The sequence below is a fragment of the Solanum verrucosum genome, unplaced genomic scaffold (genome assembly GCF_900185275.1).
Source record: "Solanum verrucosum unplaced genomic scaffold, falcon-dt-bn FXZP01000198.1, whole genome shotgun sequence".
NCBI classification, from domain to species: Eukaryota; Viridiplantae; Streptophyta; class Magnoliopsida; order Solanales; family Solanaceae; genus Solanum; species Solanum verrucosum.
In genome coordinates, this window is record NW_026020173.1 from 893,010 (window position 1) to 912,372 (window position 19,363).

At 33.9% G+C, this 19,363-nt stretch overlaps 1 protein-coding gene across 1 annotated transcript; it reads left to right on the forward strand.

Moving 5' to 3' along the window:
- The first annotated feature begins 12,315 nt into the window (after nucleotides 1–12,315).
- Nucleotides 12,316–14,347, forward strand: LOC125828843 (uncharacterized). Its single transcript, XM_049508166.1, has 2 exons — nucleotides 12,316–12,526; nucleotides 13,581–14,347. Exons 1-2 carry the CDS (start codon nucleotides 12,316–12,318, stop codon nucleotides 14,345–14,347), a joined length of 978 nt encoding a protein of 325 aa, XP_049364123.1.
- Nucleotides 14,348–19,363: the final 5,016 nt, after the last annotated feature.

Sequence of the window (19,363 nt, forward strand, 5' to 3'; positions counted from 1 at the left end):
CAATATTATTATAATATTATATTATTATTACTTTTATTAGTACTATAATTATTTATTATTATTATTACTATTTAAAAATTTACCTTTTAAAAATTGTTGGTTGCTCTTTTTTTTAATTACTTTTTGTTTAATTTAAGATACATATTTAAAAGATTTTTAAATTATTTTTTGAATTTTAAAATTGTTGAATTTTTGTGGTGCTGGCATGTGACACTTTTTTCTTCTCCTATTATATATAGATAGATTTTAGATTAGTTTTTATTTTTATTAATTTAAAATAGTTGGCTAATATTTTATTATTATAATTATTTTATACATATATTTAATTAAAAGAAATTAACTACCCACTAACCCTTGCCCCACTACACCTACACTACCCCACTTCTACACCTACACTATCCCACCTCCCTCCCCATTTCCAATCATCAGCGACTACACTCCACACACCCCAAAAATCCACAATACAAATACACCCAACATACATACAGAAAAGAAGAAAGGAAAAAAAAAAAAAAAAAAAAAATACCCACCACAACCAACACACACGCACAGCACATCAAAAAACAAAAACAAATGCAATCAGCAACGTACCAAATTTCTGCACGAAAAGAAGAAAAAAAAACTCCTTTTTTTATTTTGTTCTTCTTTCAAACAATAATCAATACATTCACATATTTTTTTTCTACTTTATTTAAGCACAACACATAGACCATCACAAACCTACAAAAATTTGTGGGTGTTCTAATCGAGGTTCGATCAATATTTGTGGTATTCAACTTTTCCTTATCTCTTTAATTTATTTATGAAATTTGATGTAATTTTATGACAAGTTTTCTTATCTTTTTCTTTATTCATAATTTGATTGAAATGAATAATTGGTCGATTATTATATCTCTGTTTAATGAATGAAGGTAACTTTCATTGATGATTATATTTTATTTATTTATTTTTATTCATTAGTTATGATCTTTTAAAAATGCATGGATCACATCGTTCTCGTCTTTTAAATAAATTATTGTTGTTTATTTTATCAAACAAAAAATGAGATTTAGTTTTTACAATTCTTTATTAATTTGTTTGATTAAAAAGTGTATACTTAATTTTGACGTTAATTTTATGATTAAAAAAAATAAAAAAATAAAAGATATAGAAATGATGCAGAATTATATATTGTATCCTCAACATTTAGATTTATTTTACTTTATTTGGTTTTATTTATAAGGGATAAAATATTAATTTTTTAATGATTAGATGAAGTTTTAGACACATAAATGGTTTCAATTAAGAATGTGGCTACACATCTTTTTTGAAACATTAAAGTAAATTCAAGGATGCGGTGGCACACCTTGTCCAATAATATAATTAGCTTTCATTAATTTAAAGTAAAGACTTATAGATAAAATTATTAGGTGCGACGTAAGAAGACAATTATGTCTCTAAATGTCAAGACCAAGCATGCGGTTACACATCTGCTACCAGTCCGTGCTTGCTGTCATGCTGGCAAAAGCAGGGGTTTCGGTCGATTTTACCTACTATTGGATTTGAACCAATGACTCTCGCCGTATGAAAGCGATACTCTAACCGCTGAGTCAAGTAGGTCAAGCTGAGTCAAGTCACCCTATAAGAGAAAGCCGCGCAACCAAAGTAGCCCTTACTATACAAGGGGGGCAGAGCGCTAAGAAAGAGAAAGCGTTATCACTATACGAAATGAAGCAGCGGCTATCACGCTAAGCTAAGATCAACCAATGTTCGAACGCGGAGCCTTTCTTTCTCGGTCGTCTGTCTTAATAAGCGGATTCCGATTCATGTAGTCCTTCGCTGATGCATTGGTCTTTTCACTCCCCACTCTCCACCATAAAAAAATCTTTCCACTATATCTCAGGAGTAGTCAAAGGAAGTACGGCGGGTCCAGTAGGAATAAATTGACTAAGAAGTAGGGCATACAACAATGGATCAATTCATTCAACAAGATCTGTTCGGATCAACCAGGATGAATGGGATTGGTCTGACCTCTCGCTCGGTGTAAGACTCCCGCCGCTGACAGATGTCCCATGCCACCTTTCGTGAACAGCTATGCCCGAGAATGCATTGTGATATAGCGCCGAATAACAATAAAAATGCAAACTAGTTTTGATGGTTTTGGTTCACCTGACTTTCACACACACACACACACACACACACACACACATATATATATATATATATATATATATATATATATATATATATATATTATTGTGAGTTCCAAGATTTGGTGAGAAGATTAAGACAAGAGAGTAGCTTGGTATATTTATGAAAGTTGAAAATGAAGCGTGAGTGAAATATGTTTATATAAAGTTGGACATAATTAACATCTATATATGTTCGATTTGAGGAGAGTGTTACATAATATGTAGTGTCTTTGTATATAATATTACATCAAATTTGTAGGAATTTCTCTATTTTCTAAACTAGTGTTTATTATTTAAGGTATGAACACATGAGGGGGAGATTAGATACGGAAATAGAAAAAAAAAGATTTTGAAAAAAATAATAATTAAAAAACGATAATAAAATACAATTCATTTCTACTTATATCTACCTTTACTTTTCATTTCATGCCTTACTTTATTTTATTAGAAGAAAATGTTTAATGTATATTATTGATTTTGTAAGGATATATATGGATGTATGTTATTATTTTGATTAAATTTTAATAAGTTTATTTCTAAATTTCTAAATAATATTTATGACCGCGCGAAGTGCGAAAATGTTCACTAGTTATAAAGAAAATTGAAGAGTCTAATACTTTTTAAATGAAGCTCTGGTTCAATAAATGCTTCATTTACCTGTGCAAACACACTCACTTCGACATGAGTAACATTCATTCCAAAGTGTTATTGGGTATATACATTGTACTCCCTCCGTCCCCTTTTATATGTCATCCCTTTCTATAAATAGTTGGTCCATAATACTTGTCATATCATAAAATCAATGCATAAACTACCATATTATTCCTTTTTACCCTTGTGAGTTATTAGCCTTGAAAAAATATATTTGACCAACTTAGAAAAGCTAAGTAAATGATTCATGTTCATTGGTTAAATTAATTAATCAAAATAAATTAATTCATATTCATTGATTGAAAACTTGAGTTCCAAAAAAAATTAAATAAGGGTAGAAGGGTAAAGTTACATTATTTCTTAATGCAAGTGCAAAGTAAAAATGTGACATATAAAATGGGACGGAGGGAGTAATTAGAAATAAGATGGCAGCTACATTTTAGTTAATGCAATATAATTGAATGTGCTCTGACAAATCAGACAACAGTGTGAAATGATTAATTTAAATATTATTCGCGCATCGCTCGGATATGTATACTAGTTACCTTAATTTTAACAACATAAAAGAAAAATTTACACCATCTGTTTCCAAAAACCATCAATTCCATCAAATATTGATAATACAAAATAGTAATTACTTATTAATATTTCTCTATCGAGAATTCAAAAGCAACCACAAAATAGTAAAAGTTTATATTAGAAGTACAAGCAAAACATCATATCCCGAAGGAAATGAGATAAAACAACTACTCTAAACTATCTCAATCTTCAGATAAACATTTGTGACTTGAAAGTCGTCGCCCATGATAGTCTTGAGCAAATAAAAGCTTGGAATGTATTTAGTTGATGAAATGACATCACCGTAAACATTAACCACCCTGAATGTTTTCGTTTCTGGGTTGTACCAAGAAAGTTTCGAGCGACTTTGAAACAAGATTTCTCCATCTTTCCAAATAAATATCAGTTCAAAACTATAGTTAACCATACCACGTGATGAGTCCACAAATTGGACTCATTTAGGGCTATATTTTAATAGAAATTGTGTCCTCAAATGCTTATTTTATCTTACTATCTGATGAAAACCCTTAAGTTTAAGGTATTTGAAGTTTTAAGGAAAGCATGGACACTACGTCGCAAAAAGGAACGAAAAGACTGAAAAGAATGAAGAAATGAAGGCCTGAGGATCGCCGAGTCCACTTGGCGAGTCGCTGAAGGGTCTTACTTCACCTTTTGTTCCAGTGTGCTGATCCTTAAAGGAAAGGATCAAGTCAGCGGAAAAAGGGAGCAGTCGGCGCGTCGTCGAGAAGTTCTGCAAAGCAGTACCATGTCGCCCAATGATCCAGAGCACGATGATGTTGAGAGCTGGTGCAAAACGGCGATGAACTACATCAAAGGGCGAATCGCCGAGTTGATTTGCGATTCCGACTAACGACGCCGAATGATCTGCTGCAGCACAAATCTGTGAAAAATATAAATACTAGTTAGAGTTGTAGTTTTAGGTGTGGAACAATTATTATAATTTTCACTTAGAGTCGAACAATTGTGATAGTTTTCATATAGAATAGTACTTTTTGATATTTTTGCTCTAAGTTTGAAAGGGTTTTGAAGACTTGAAGAAGAAGAGGGTTGCATCTCCAAGGATTTGGACTTGGGTCTCTTGGATTCTTCATTCTTGGCCTGTAACAAGACTTAAATCTTCATACCCATTTGAATGCAAGCTCATTTAGGTATAAATTCTATCTCTTGATGTGTGACTAAAAACCCCAATTCTTGGAGTGTGATTTAGCGAATATAGGTTAAGATAATTGTTGGGTCTTGCTTGCTGATAGTCTATTTGTAGTTTAAATGTGATTTTGTTTAGTGGTTGTGGATGAATTTATAGTTGCAAATACAAGTTTATTTATCTGTTTTTGGCTTGCTCGAGAGAGAGGTCGTAAAACTAAAACCACTAAATTGATGGCCGGTGTGAGTGGGTCGACATGAGGTTCAACTCGAGAGAGTGAACCCTAGTCCCATGTCCACACACTCAGCTCGAGAGAGTGAGTGGGTTAAGGCGTTGGCTGGTCTTCATGCCGCAAATGGGTGTCCGAGAGGAACACATTTGAAACAGGGTAAGTTGCTCGAGAGAGAGCTTATCCCCCTTAAAGTCTAGCCTAGTTACTATTATTCTATGAATCTTCTCACTACAACATTTTATGTCTACAACCACCCTAGAAAGTGTGGCCTAAACTCTAAGGTTACGCTTCTTTCAGCCACCCCTGAAAAACGTGGCTTAAAGTAAAAAAGTGTGGCCTTTTATCAAAGGAAAAAAGGCCACGCTTTCCAGTACTTCATATAACAACATTTCTATACCATACAACTACACTTTCAAGCGTGGCCTTTTCTTCTTTATTGCCCACGATTTTAAAGTGTTGCCTTTTCTATCTAATGTATGACAACACTTTGAAGTGTAGTCCTTGCCCATGTGCATACCACAATTTACAGTCCTATGGCTACACTTTTAAGTGTGGTAATATTATTTTTGCTATAAAATATTTATATGCCACAAATTCTATTTAAAAACACCAATATTGTTTTGCAATAAATAAGCTCAAGCATTAAATTAGCTAATAAGTAATTCAAATATATAGATTTGCAATAAACTTCAAAAGATAGTATGTCTTGTGTACATACACATACTTATAAAGCAATATTCTAAATATGTGTACACAATAGTTCAAATAAAAAAGTACTCTTACAATAGTTCAATATATTCTAGAAATAAATATATTCACAAAATCAAATATAATGTATTCAAACTTTTACAATAGTTCAAAAACTCTTCATCATCCGCTTCAATTAGATCAAATTGACTTGTGGCGACTCTTCAAATTTGATCACTTCCATTTCCCTACACATTTAAAATGAAATTAAAAATCAAAACAAACCATGTATAAAAAATCAGATTGCAGCAGTTATATAACTAAAAAACATACTGTGTATTGTGTATATGAGCTTTGACAAGTGTGTGTTTAATTGTATCGATAAATCTTTAACTCCTCTGGAGATGTCCAAGTTGTGGCCCATTTTTTTCGAAGAATAGCTGATGAGCATCAGATTTTTATTCATTTATTTACTTCAGATTCAGACCAACTATAACAACAATGCACCTGAAACCTACTACTTTGTTGTTGCCTCTCAAAGCTTGTGAAAGGTAATCTTTTTCATCTTCAACTTTCACTAATTTACTTCTCTAGAAATTCAACTTTCAAGGCTATATTGTATATACTATAAGTTGTGATTAATTCTTTAATCCAGCAAACACAACTATTAACTTACTGTGTGCTATGCCTATTTGTCTGCATCTTCTAGTTTCTTAGTTATATAGTTGAATTATATAGGGCTAATTTGTTGATCCAGATTGCAGCAGTTTGCAGATTGCAGATTTTTTGAGTTCAGGCAGGCACTGGATCAGTACATCAATGCCAACTCCAAGTCCGCTTTAGGCCAAAGAACATGGGCAGCAAGAGAAAAATCCCAAGATACTCTAATGCAGACATGTAAATCAGGATAGAAGCATGGAAAAAGAGGAAACTCAACACCACACAACATCAAAGTGTATGCTTTTTTGATCAATGGAACCTGGGATATCGAAAAGATCATTCAAACTGCACCTCCGGATATTGTCCCGACCATTCTTGCGACTCAAATTCACTACCAGCCCATGATTTCTGATCAACCAATCTGGAAACCCTTTTCTAAGTGCAGGCAGTTATAGAAGAGCTCAACTTTTTCAAGAATTTCCTGTAGTTTATTATAGCAGATTGCAGTAGCTAATAAGAGTAATTAATAATAACAGATTGCAGCAGCTGAGGTTAGTGCAAGCTATAACCTACTGTATGTACTGTAAACTGATTCTATAACATGTACACTAATTCTATAACATACAGACACAAGATCCTAGCAGAAAAGCTCGAGCCAAAACTACAAGGGAAGATACCAGAAGTTCAACAACAAGGGAATTTTGATACAAAAAACTGTTGTGAAGCCTTGGATTTAGCTACTTATTTCAAAAGCTAAAATCCAAAATTCAATCCAAATGTGCTCTTAGATTTAGCTACTTATTTCAAGCATGAATGAGAAAACATGAAAAAGTTCTATTGCTTAACTCTAGTTTTTCACAATAAGAAATTGGTAACAAAAACAAGGCTCTACAACTCTCACGAGTAACACAGACCATGCAAAATAACAATCCAGAAGCATATATACCACATTATGTAAAAGTGCTCTCTTACAAAATCAAAACTGAAAACTGCACATCAACTAGACAGGATGCAAAAATGTTGTCTCAAAACTGTAAGGAGTTAGAAAAACACACAGATATGCCCATCAAAATGCAATATACAAACGACTGAGCAAGCTATCTTGTTGCCCTTCTGCTTTGAAGTCAAATGATTGTTGACACTTAAAATGGCATGATCAAAATGTACAATTTTTCTTCAACTGATATGTGATTTTTTCTAACTAAGAGATAAACTTGAAAACAATCTAAGGCAAGACTGAAGACACAATCTGTAAATGCAATCAGTGAACGTCTTTGTACTTTGTAGAATTCACCAACAATTAGTAACCAACAGACTTAAGCCTATGTAATATGACAAATGAAAGAAACAATCCCATTGACAAATAGTGATAACCAAGGTATCCTGTCAATTGAATTGGCAGCTCAGGGCTATGTTCTTGATAATTTTTGGAGTTTATTGGGCAAAACCTCACAACATTAAAGTTTGTTATGGTGTTGTAAGAAATATTAAAGTTTACACAGACAAATAAAACTTAGTAGCACCATACACACCTCCTCTCACTCTCAGCACTACTTCTAATAACTTTTGAAAATTCAAACATTTCCACCCGTGATTCCAAGTCATCATCACCAAAAAGAGAGGCCAACAAGAAACACAAATAACCAATATATCATCTTTTCCAGCTTAATACCAACAGAGAACTAACTTCACAACAGAGAACTATCTTCACCCTGATGGCACAACATAATTAGTATGCAACAGAGAATTAACTTCACAAAGAGTTCATTAGTATGCAACTGATCTTCAACCAAATAAAAATAGTAGTTTGATAATTGTACCAGTAATACTGCAGAGCTCACTGTTCTGCCTCTAATGTCTACTGTCTGATAATAATAAGAAACAAATAAGTATATAAATAACAACAACAATTCATATTTACATGTCCTAAAGCAGTTTGATAATTGTACCAGTAATAGTGCATAGATTAATAACCTTAGTCATATAAGTTTGTGCCAAAAAATAGTCAAATAAAACAATAGTAAGCTAGAAGTACAGGTTCCTTAATAAAATTATAATTAGATAAGAATCCAACATAAATTACTTAACCAAACAACAATTGGGCACATGAGAAAAGCCAACAGAATACTTAAACATTGTAGCGATCTAATCTTCAATTCCACATATTAGATATCTTAATGTGTTTGTACAAAAAAAACAATTAAATAACAAAAACAGTAAGTGAACACCATATGGTCATCACAAAAATAATGAAATTAAAGCTACTACAACATCGAGGAATAGGTAGCTTGCACAACAGAATTGCAGTAGCAAGGGAAAGGCAACATGAGATTCAAGCTCATCTTAATTATACCTCAAACCAAGAATTTATCGAAAGGGAGAGTATATCAGTAGTAGAAATGACAAAGTGGATGAATATTCAAGAGAAGGAAATCAAAAGCTCATTGGAAAATGGAAGGGGATGGAAATAATAAATATTTCTTTAAATGTATGAAGGCTTGAGCTAGAATGAATTCTCACTCAATATTTATTTAAGTCTCACTAGCTACATATATTGAAAGAGGTAGCATAGGTCAACATATAGAATAAATTCCCAATTTTTTTCTTTATTTAGTTCGTACATCTTGTATACATCAGTTAGAAATTTGCATGTGTCAGTTTATTGTGGTACATAATGAAGTTTTACTATTATAAAGCATGAAGTTGCACTATCTTGTTCGTAATTTAACATAATAGAAATAGAAATGAGTGTAACCGAAGAAATACACATAGAGAACAATCCTCTCCCTCACACACTGTTACAAAAGGGTGAGAAAGTAGAGAAATTTCAGTAAATGTTGAAACTTGAAGAAATGTTCGAAGCCTACCTACCACATACCACAGAGTTGATGAAACTGGATGAGATGTCGAGGACAGTTCTGGCTAAAGCAAAATTAACAAAGTGTTGAAGTGCTAAAACAACATAGGACTTCATTTAAGCAAAGAACTAATGCCGATAAATATATCCTCAGCGATTAAGGCAATTAAATGAACTAATTGAGATCAAGAAATTCTATCAAGAAGCAGGTTCAAGTTGTAAACAAAGTTTTAAAGAAGTTCAAACACTCTGATCCAATTGAGCTCATTTCGTTTCAGCTATGCCACAATCCCAACCTAAAAATTAAAGTTCTACATGCATCAAGAAAGAGCCTTTAATTAAACATTTAAAATTTTCGTTGATAACCAATAACATAATCTATAATTAGGGCAAAATAGCAGTACAAAGATAGCACCTTTAACACTTCACGAGAAAAGACTTAAAATAGTCCATTATCTTTGAGTTTAGACTCAAAATAGTCCTATTTTTTTTAGTGGAGCATTGATAATCCTGATTCTTTAATAAAGTGGTGCATTTTCAGTCTCCATCCTAACCACCGTTAGTTTTTTAACGGAGCAACAAAAAGATGAAAAGAAAGAAACAATCTCTAGACTGCAGTACATGTAACAAGCCTGGTCATAACAAAAAAAAACTTGCAAATATAATGTTATGTTACAAGAGACTACTTCAGCTCGTCAAAAACTACATGTACTACTATACTTAACTATATCAGAATTAGTCTCTTATCGATAATCTTAAACTAACACAACTTATATGTGCATTTTTTTTATGACAAGGAAAACCCGCAGCCACCCTTTAGGTGCGCACAGGGTAAAACCCCCGTTCCTATGCAATAGCTCGCAAACCACATATGAGAGGTAACCTGCACTAGGCAAGCCTGGTGCGACGAGCTCGACCCAAAAGGCAAACCCCCTGCTTTCGCTGGCAAGGGGTTTCGCACTTGAGACCTCCAACATGAAAGTCCCAAGCCTAAACCACTGGGCCACCCCGAAGGGTAACTTATATGTGTATTTATGATTCAGGTTAGAAGAGGACACGAATAAGCGGGACAAGAAAAGGCTAGACAAGAAGGAGCTGGACAAGAAGAAGTAGTTGATATAGATTCTGGTTGGATATACTTTCAACAGACACAAAGTTAAAATGAATCACTGGTAATTTAGCTTTTTCGAGTGCTAATATGTGTTAAATATTAATGGTAGTTTAGCCTTATCTACCCTTAGTTCTTGATATCATCATTTGCTTGGCAAAGCAACCAAAAAAGGTACACTACACTACAGTCTATACATCCAATCAAAAAAATATTAGCCCAACATATCCAATAAGACTTATCATCAAGACATATTATCAAAACAAACCATCGATGAATGTGATGAGATGGTTGAAATCACTTCACCCTTGACCATCGAAGGGTCTTTCCTGAGGCACGAATCCAAACATTGGTGAACACAAAAGAGCAAATGATTTTAGTAGTAGTAGCTATCAAACACAAACAATAGATATGTATGTCAACTTAGCAATCAACAAACAATATCAATATCACAAACTAATACAAAATCATAATCAATAGGTAAAAGGAAGAGCCAAATATCATAGATATAAGTTTCATAACATAGCTCATCACAAAAAGTAAACAGTCTGAGACTAAACCGAATATCTAAATTCAATAGGCCTTTGGACAGTTTAAGGGAAACGAACAAATCTAAAAGAGAAAAATAGGGCAAAGAATTAACTGATGTGGGTAGTACAAAAACGAGCTAGACTCCCAAAAATCAACAAAAAATCATCTCAACAACACAAGAATATCAGAACCCTAAAGCTAAATGTGTAACCATATGCAAGCATTAAACCCAGATGCCATAAATTTAGACTTTTAAAGATAATTGTTTTACTTGATAAACCCTATTCCAACAAAATCCTTTCAATGTGATGAAGCTTTAAGACACCATCTTCTGTAGTGAAGCAATTTGTTCTATCCTGTTCATCAGCTAGACTAGAACATCGAAAAGAAAAAAAAATCAGATTTGGAGAAAATTTTGTTCTTCAAGCTTATTAGAACATCTAGACGAGCGATTCATGATGAGCAAATTTTCAGATTAGGAGCAAACTCGTAGTCAGATCGTAAAGAACGTAGTCAGCTGATTAGGAGCAAAATGGCAGTAAATCGCAGGAGCAAAATCGTAGTCAGATTAGGAGCAAAATCGTAGTCAGCTTAGGAGAATTCATTCCTTCAATTTGCTGAAGAAATCATAGCAAAATCGTAGTGAAGAATCTTTACTTTATGTATTAATGAAGAAATACCTGTTAATTTGTGAGCCCTTGAAAAGTTTCAGATTTGGAGCAAATTTTGTTCTTCAAGAAATTGGGGAAAATTTCATATTTGGAGCAAATTTTGTTCTACAAGAAATAATATTTTTTTCTGATTTGGGGCAAAGACCAAATAGGTGAAAGGTTTTATGTTTAATGACATAAAGTATATTTTTTTGCAAAATAAAAATTGGAGCCAGACTTGAAAATGTTGGAGGGAATATAATATTATAGTGAAAACATTAATGCTACACTTGTAATGTGTTGTTTTTTCAATTATAAAAATAGCACACTTTAAAAGTGTGGTCATATATATAAATAGTTGTTGCCAATTATATCATAATATAATAACACTTATAAAGTGTAGCATATACCATTAAAGAGTACGCTTTACAAGTGGTGCCAATATTATCGAAGCCAAAAGTTAAAAAAATTGGCTACAGTTTAAAAGCGTACCCAAAAACATTTTAGGCAACACTTTTCAAGCGTTGTCCAGATTTAGTGTGGCCATAGGCCTAAAATGTTGCAGTGTCTATCGAAAGCATGTACCCACTAATCTAGGTTAACCCGTATTCCCGTCACATCCCAAGGATCCCTTCTAATTGCTTAGAAACCCTTGTTCATTTTGCTGTTTTTACCTTACTTGTGACAAAACTCCCCTATTGTTAATTGACACTCTTGTGTCCCCCCTTTAAATTTACAATATTTTTACTCGTTAATGTCTTTAGCTACGACTAGTTAGAACTAAATTTTATTTTTCTATAAATTCTCAAAATCACTCTCTTGGGATGATCCCAACCCTTGGTTGGGTTACTAAACTATTGTACGATCGTAGACACTTGCATAGGAAGTTGTGTCTTGATTACGCAAACCTCAAAATGGCGCCGCTGCCGGGGAGTGGTGTTATTTGAGAAATTTTAAATTAGTAGGATTTTTGTTCTTCTTAGTTGTAGTTTACTCACTTAATCTTCAGTTTTGTTTTGAGTATTTGTGTGTCACAACAGGACATATGAGTGCAAACGAGGAGAATAGCTGCCAAGCGGGTCACCCAGCGGGTCACCCAGCGGGTGGTGCTTTTCATCGAGACGACATCGATGCTGTTAATAGTGTTTATAACCCTTCTCATGTGGGCGAGATGGGTGCAATTTGTATGCCACAAGCTGACGGAAATGCAATGTTCAAAGTTACCAACGCAACACTCCAGCTCATACATTCAAGAGGTTTATTTGGAGGGTTAGAGCATGAAGATCCACATGAATATATATGAAGCTTTGTGGAAGTGTGCACCCCTTTATCATTCAAGAATCTATCTCAAGAATACATACGACTTCGCTTATTTCCATTATCATTAACCGGGGAAGCTACTAAATGGTTGGTCGAGTGTCCAAACAACTCCATCAAATCATAGGAGGAACGGGTTATGGCATTTCATGAAAGATTCTTTCCTCCATCAAGAGTGATGAAACTGAGAGACGACATTCAAAATTTCAAGCAAAAGGAGGGTGAACCAATTCATGAATCATGGACAAGGTTCAAGAGATTTTCGCATAAGTGGCCAACGCATGGACTGCCAGGTGAATTGTTGCTCCAATATTTTTATCGTAGTCTGGACTCGTTTAATAAAGGGATAGCTGATCAATTTGTGCAAGGAGGAATTATGTTACAATCATTTGAAGTAGCCTCATTTCTCCTAGATGGTATGACTAAAGTAAACCGGGCATGGTACACCAAACATGATCAGGTTTCCCCACTGTGCTTCCGATTAATACAATAACAAGTCGATAAAGAAAGGGAAAGGGACGAAAACATCAAAAAGATGTTGTCTCCAATAGAAATTCTATAAGAACATATAAAGGGGACACATGAAGTATTTTGAGTTGAGGGGGGTTCTTCTTCCAGTTACTCAAGACCGGGGGAGAATCAACGTTGGAACTCCAGAAGATACGAGGAGGGTTTCCACCCATGCTATCAACGTGGGGCAGAAATAAGGTTGGAACCATTATAGGGGTGAAGAACCAAGGAGATATTGGCAAGATTGGGTTGAGCAGGATGATCATGAGGAGGACATACTCACTTGAGTGAAAGCTCGAAATATAAAGGGAGTGCAAGTAGTCCTCGGGTAAATGATTTATTATCGTGTATACTCGATAAAGTTGAAGGCTCTAATGATTTGCTAAAAGGGATGAAAGATGACCTTTCATCATTGAACTAGTAAAGTGAATTCTCATGACGATGCCATCAAAATGCTGGAAAGTAAATTGAGTCTATTATTAGCTCAATTAACGTCCAAAACACCGGTGGAAGATCTTGAAAGAGAGCTGGTTGTAGTTACCCATAGAGGCAAGGTGGCAATAGGGAATGTGATGGAAGATGAGGATCCTCAAAAGCATAAAAAGAGCCAAGATGTGGAAGAACAAGAATTACCTATTCGACAAAACCTTACCAAAGAACCACAGAAGGAAGCGGAGCAACAAGTTCAAGTTTCAAAAGTCATGCACCCTTTACCCAAGATACCTCCACCATTTTCCCAACGTATGAAAAAGAAGAATGAAGAAGAGAAGTTCAGAAATTTTTTGTCAGTATTCAAGAACTTATCAATTAACCTTCCTCTGGTGGAAGCATTGTTGGAAATGCCGGGATACTCCAAATTCATGAAAGAGTTGGTTACAAAGAAAAGGAGTTTGGACTATGAAACGATTGAGGTGCCCCATAGTTGTAGTGCAAGTATGACAAATGAGTCAATCACTAAGAGAGAAGATCCTGGGGCATTCCCAATCCCGTGCACAATTGGCATGCTTCAATTCGCTAAAGCTTTGTGCGATTTAGGAGTAAGCATTAACTTGATGCCCTATGCAATATACAAGCAACTTGGTTTGGGTGAACCAAAGGCAACCACAATGAGACTCCTTATGGCTGATCGATCAATCAAGCACCCAACGGGGATACTCTATGACATATTGGTAAAAGTGGATCGGTTCATCTTTTCAGCTGATTTTGTGATTCTAGATTGTGAGATCGATGTTGCAATCCTTATTATTTAGGAAGGCCATTCTTAACTACCGGGAGAGCATTGGTGGATATCGAAAGTGGTAAATTGAAGTTCCGTGTGAATAATGATGAGGTGACCTTCAATAGTTGTAAATCCATGAAGCAACTAAGTAATATCTATGTGGTGTCTATTGAGGATGTTATAGATGAGGCAGTGGCAAGTGTGAGTCATTTAATGCGAAAGAATGAACCCCTTGAATCTGTACTTGCCAATTATGATGAATCCAAAGTTCAAGGCTCTGAGGAAGTGGTAGCTGCCTTATCGGGGTTAGGAGTATATTCAAGGAATCCAATCAAGTTGGATATCAACCTGAAAAATAGAGAAAGTCCTCCTGCAAAGCCATCAACAGAAGAACCACTGAATCTAGAGTTAAAAGCCCTACCCTCTCATCTCAATATGCCTTCTTAGGAGCCACTAATACTTTACCAGTGATTATCACAGCCGATTTGCTTGAAAAGCAGGTGAAATTGCTCATTGAAGTACAACATAAAAGCCATTGGATGGACAATAGCCGATATAGTAGGAATTCCTCCTGGCATCTGTACTCACAAGATTCGGCCCGATAGTGAATGTAAACCTAGTGTAGAGCATCAACGGAGATTGAACCCTCCAATGCAAGATGTGGTGAAAAAGGAGATCATCAAGTGGCTAGATGCGGGAGTGATCTACCCTATTGCAGATAGTAAGTGGGTAAGTCTGGTGCAATATGTACCCAAAAAGGGAGGTATAACCATAGTCCCAAATGCAAAAGAGGAACTTGTGCTGACAAGACCAGTGACTGGGTGGAGAGTATGCATGGACTATCGAAAGCTTAACTCATGGACCGAGAAAGACCATTTTCCAATGCCCTTTATAGACTAGATGCTTGACCGGTTATCAGAAAGAGGGTGGTATTGTTTTTTGGATGGGTACTTTGGTTACAATCAAATCTTTATTACACCGGAAGACCAAAAGTAAACCACTTTTACTTACCCTTATGGAACATTTGCATTCAAAAGGATGCCATTCGGGTTATGTAATCCCCCAACAATATTTCAGCATTGCATGTTGTCTATTTTTGTGGATATGGTCGAAGACTCTATGGAGGTATTCATGGACGACTTCTCAGTCGTAGGGGGTACGTTTGAAGAATGCTTGATACACTTAGGGCAGGTACTCCAAAGATGTGTGAAAACGAATCTGGTTCTGAATTGTAATATAATATAAATATAGAAGACATATTAAATTGGATGTTTTTATACTTGGAGTATTATATTAATTTAACATTAATGTTAGAAAGTGTAATGAGCATGTGCATAATGTTTCTTATCATAAAAGTCACAACCCTTTAGAAAGCTTATAACTCATCGTAAAAGTCATAATGCTTTGAAAAAGTCGTAACCATTCAATGTGAATTGGTGTCTTCTTTTAATATAATATAATATAAAATATAGAAGATATAATAAATTTGATGTTTGAAGAAGAAGAAGAATGAAAAACTTCAAAAAAATTTGAGGAAACCCCTCTTTTTATAGCCAACAAAGGGTAGTGTATGAAAAAATGTTTATTGTGCCTTATTAAAAAAGTGTCACAAACCTTTAGAAAAGTTAAAACCCTTCAAAAAGGTCACAACTCAACGGAAATGTCATAACTCTTTGAAAATGTCACAACCATTCGGAAAAGTCACAATCCTTTGAAAAAGTCGAAGCCCTGTAAAAAAGTCACAACCCTTTGAAAATGTCACAACTCCTCAGAAAAGTTATAACTCCTTGGAAATGTCACAAACCTTCAATGTTAAAAGGTGTATGCTTTTAATATAATATTTTCAATTGTCCATGTTGATCTTGACATGTCTGCCGTTCTCATGATAATTTCATATTGTCTCTACATGTACATGGAATATTCTTAGTTTAGTTAGATTTATTAATTATGTATCCTTTTTTTGTTGCATAGAAAGTAATGAAACTTTCCTCAAATAAATCTTCTTTCTAGACTATATTGTGACTGTATATTTCTTTCATTCATGTGTGTTGCTCTATCATAATCAACAGTCTAGTTGTTGACATAGAAATCCCTCTCAAAAGTGCAACGTATAATTTATTTATTTTTTGGTAAAAAGTGCAACGTATAGTTAGTAATGTGAGAATACATGTTCCGAAAAATATAATCCGACATTAGAGATTGCTTGTCCTGAGTAATCATTGCAAAGCTTAATGATAATTAATTTAGCTTTTTCAAAAATGGTATACATAGTTATTATGAAATAATTATTTATACTGATTTTAACTTTATGAATAATATAAGGTCAAAAATTCAAATGTAAATTCAAGTCAAATTTATATGTGTGTGAAAGAATAGAGGAAGAACTTAAAGGTGTTAATTTTTTTTTATGATGAACAACTTTCGATGCTGAAGCATTAGACTGTTCAAATAGCTATGAATAATTTCTTCACATGTGTGTATATAAAGGTATGTAATATATATTTTATAAAATAATTAAAATACTATCAAAAGACAATTCTGATCTCGATAAGTATGTGATGTTAATTATTTCCCCAATCATAATAATAATAATAACAACAATAGCAGGAAATTAGAGGATTATGGGACTTTAACGAAGCCAACTTTTCTCTGTCCATTTTTATAGGCTAGTTTTTTTAATTTACTTCATAATAACTTTTATATGAGTGATCATATTTTGTCAAGTTTTCCATCTTTGGAAAGCTATATCGTGGATTTTGCTCATACAAAATTACCCTCTTTCATTTATATCATACTATGTGGATATATGTGTGATCTGATGTGAACATTTTTGCCAAGTTTTATATCATAGAAAAATTTATTCATGATTTCTGCTCATACAAAATATTAGTCGAATTATGCATAGTCAATAAGTCTGAATTAATATATGCCTTTAGCACCAGATCAAACACTTTATTAACCTTAGAAAACATTCATAGATGAGATCTATATGTTTAGATGCTTTATTACTCTTCATGCCATATGTCAAATGTAATAGTTGGCAACTTGTGGGGGTTGGAGTCAGGTTTTCTTGAGATAGACGTTATATATCATTCAAATAGGTTCATAGTCGGATTTTGTGGAATATAAAAACCTGCTTTATACCTCCAAGTTTCATAGTATATAAGGTTGACGACAATTAGTTCAATCAACTATCCAAATATAGTCCACTATTCATAGACAATTCAACAATTCCGATGCGAATAGCAAAACACATGTCCCAATTTGTCAGTTTGATAAGCAAATAAAATAATATATTGGGGCTACTTTATTTTAGTCATTGATATATTGCTCTCATCAGACATTCTCATTAACATGTAAAGACTATTCCCAGTCAAAAGCACTCGGCAAAATTGAAGCTAATGAAGGTACTCATAACATCCATGCTGTTGTCGGTAAACCCTATAATCTAATTTTGTAAAGAAGCTCTTTTCATCTGTTTCTGTTGATTCAAAAAAATTCACTTTGCTGCATCAATGAGTCCATCAGAATTCACTCAAATGCATCATATCACCTGGTTTTTTCTCTTAAATAAATGCTCAAGTGCACCAGATTTTTTACTTAAAAATAAGGCATCAATGAGTGCAGTAAAGCTGAAAATAAGTGCACCAGAATGCAAAATTCACAAGTCAAATGACACCAAACAGCTATAATGTTAAACGATAAGTACAACCAAACTTTTGAATATATAAACTAAACATAATTGGTTAACCAAATTAACAGAATACAACAAAAAGTTCTACTATTACATAAACCAAAGGTTGTCCAAGCACAATGTTCTATTGTTTATTGTTTTTTGGGAAAGAAACTAACAACAAAAATCGACAAAGATGCTTTATCTAGGTGTGAACGTAGTAAATTAACTCTAAAAATTCCATATAAAATGAGGAAATAGTAACAGTTTATCTAGGTGTGAACGTAGTAAATTAACTCTAAAAATTCCATATAAAATGAGGAAATAGTAACAGTTTATCTAGGTGTGAACGTAGTAAATTAACTCTAAAAATTCCATATAAAATGAGGAAATAGTAACAGTTTATGTAGATTTAAGAGAACGGAGTCGGGGTGAATGTTATTCAGGTAAGTTCATACAAAATTCGATGATTTTGGACTAACCATGTCATGCATCTATTTCTGTTATTTTCAAAGGGGTTAAATCAGATGGAACAAAGTGTCCATTCATGTGTGTGTAGACAATAAAATTCGCGTAGAGAAAAACAATTATCAAAAACAGAAAAATATCGCAACAATCGTTTTATTGATCTCTAAGTTGCGAGTGTTACAATCTCTATGATTCCTCTGAATTTGCCTTTTCAGATATAATTCAAGGGCTCTTGAGCTTGATCTTGAATTTATCTTGAACTTGAACTTGAACTTGATCTTGATCTTTGATCTTTGAACTTGAACTTTATCTTGATCTTGAACTTGAACTTTATCTTGATCTTGACTTCTAGTTGATTTCAAGGGCTTCGAGCTTGATCTTGAATCTGGTGGTTTTTATCTTGATCATTCTTGAACTTGAACTTTATCTTGATCTTGACTTCTAGTTGATTTCAAGGGCTTCGAGTTTGATCTTGAATCTGGTGGTCTTGATCTTGATCGTTCTTGAACTTTATCTTGATCTTGAATTCTAGTTGAATCCAAGGGCTTCGAGCTTGATCTTGAATCCGGCGGTCTTGAAAGTTGAACGTTTCAATTCTTAAACTTGAACACTTGAATTCTTGAACTCTTGAGTTCTTGAATTCTTAAACTTGTAGCTTATAGAGAAATTTGTGGCTTTTAATCCATGAGCTTTCTCTAGCTTCTTGTTAGAATTCTTGGTTCCTTTTCTGAATTATGAGGACCCCTATTTATAGTTTTAAAATAGAGGAGTTGTGATTGGAATAGGATTCTCTTCGGCCAATCAGATTTAAGTAACATATGGGCTTTATGGAGCGGGCTTTAATTAAATCCATATTTATTATATTTAAATAATTAACTCAATTATATAAATCCATAATATTTATTT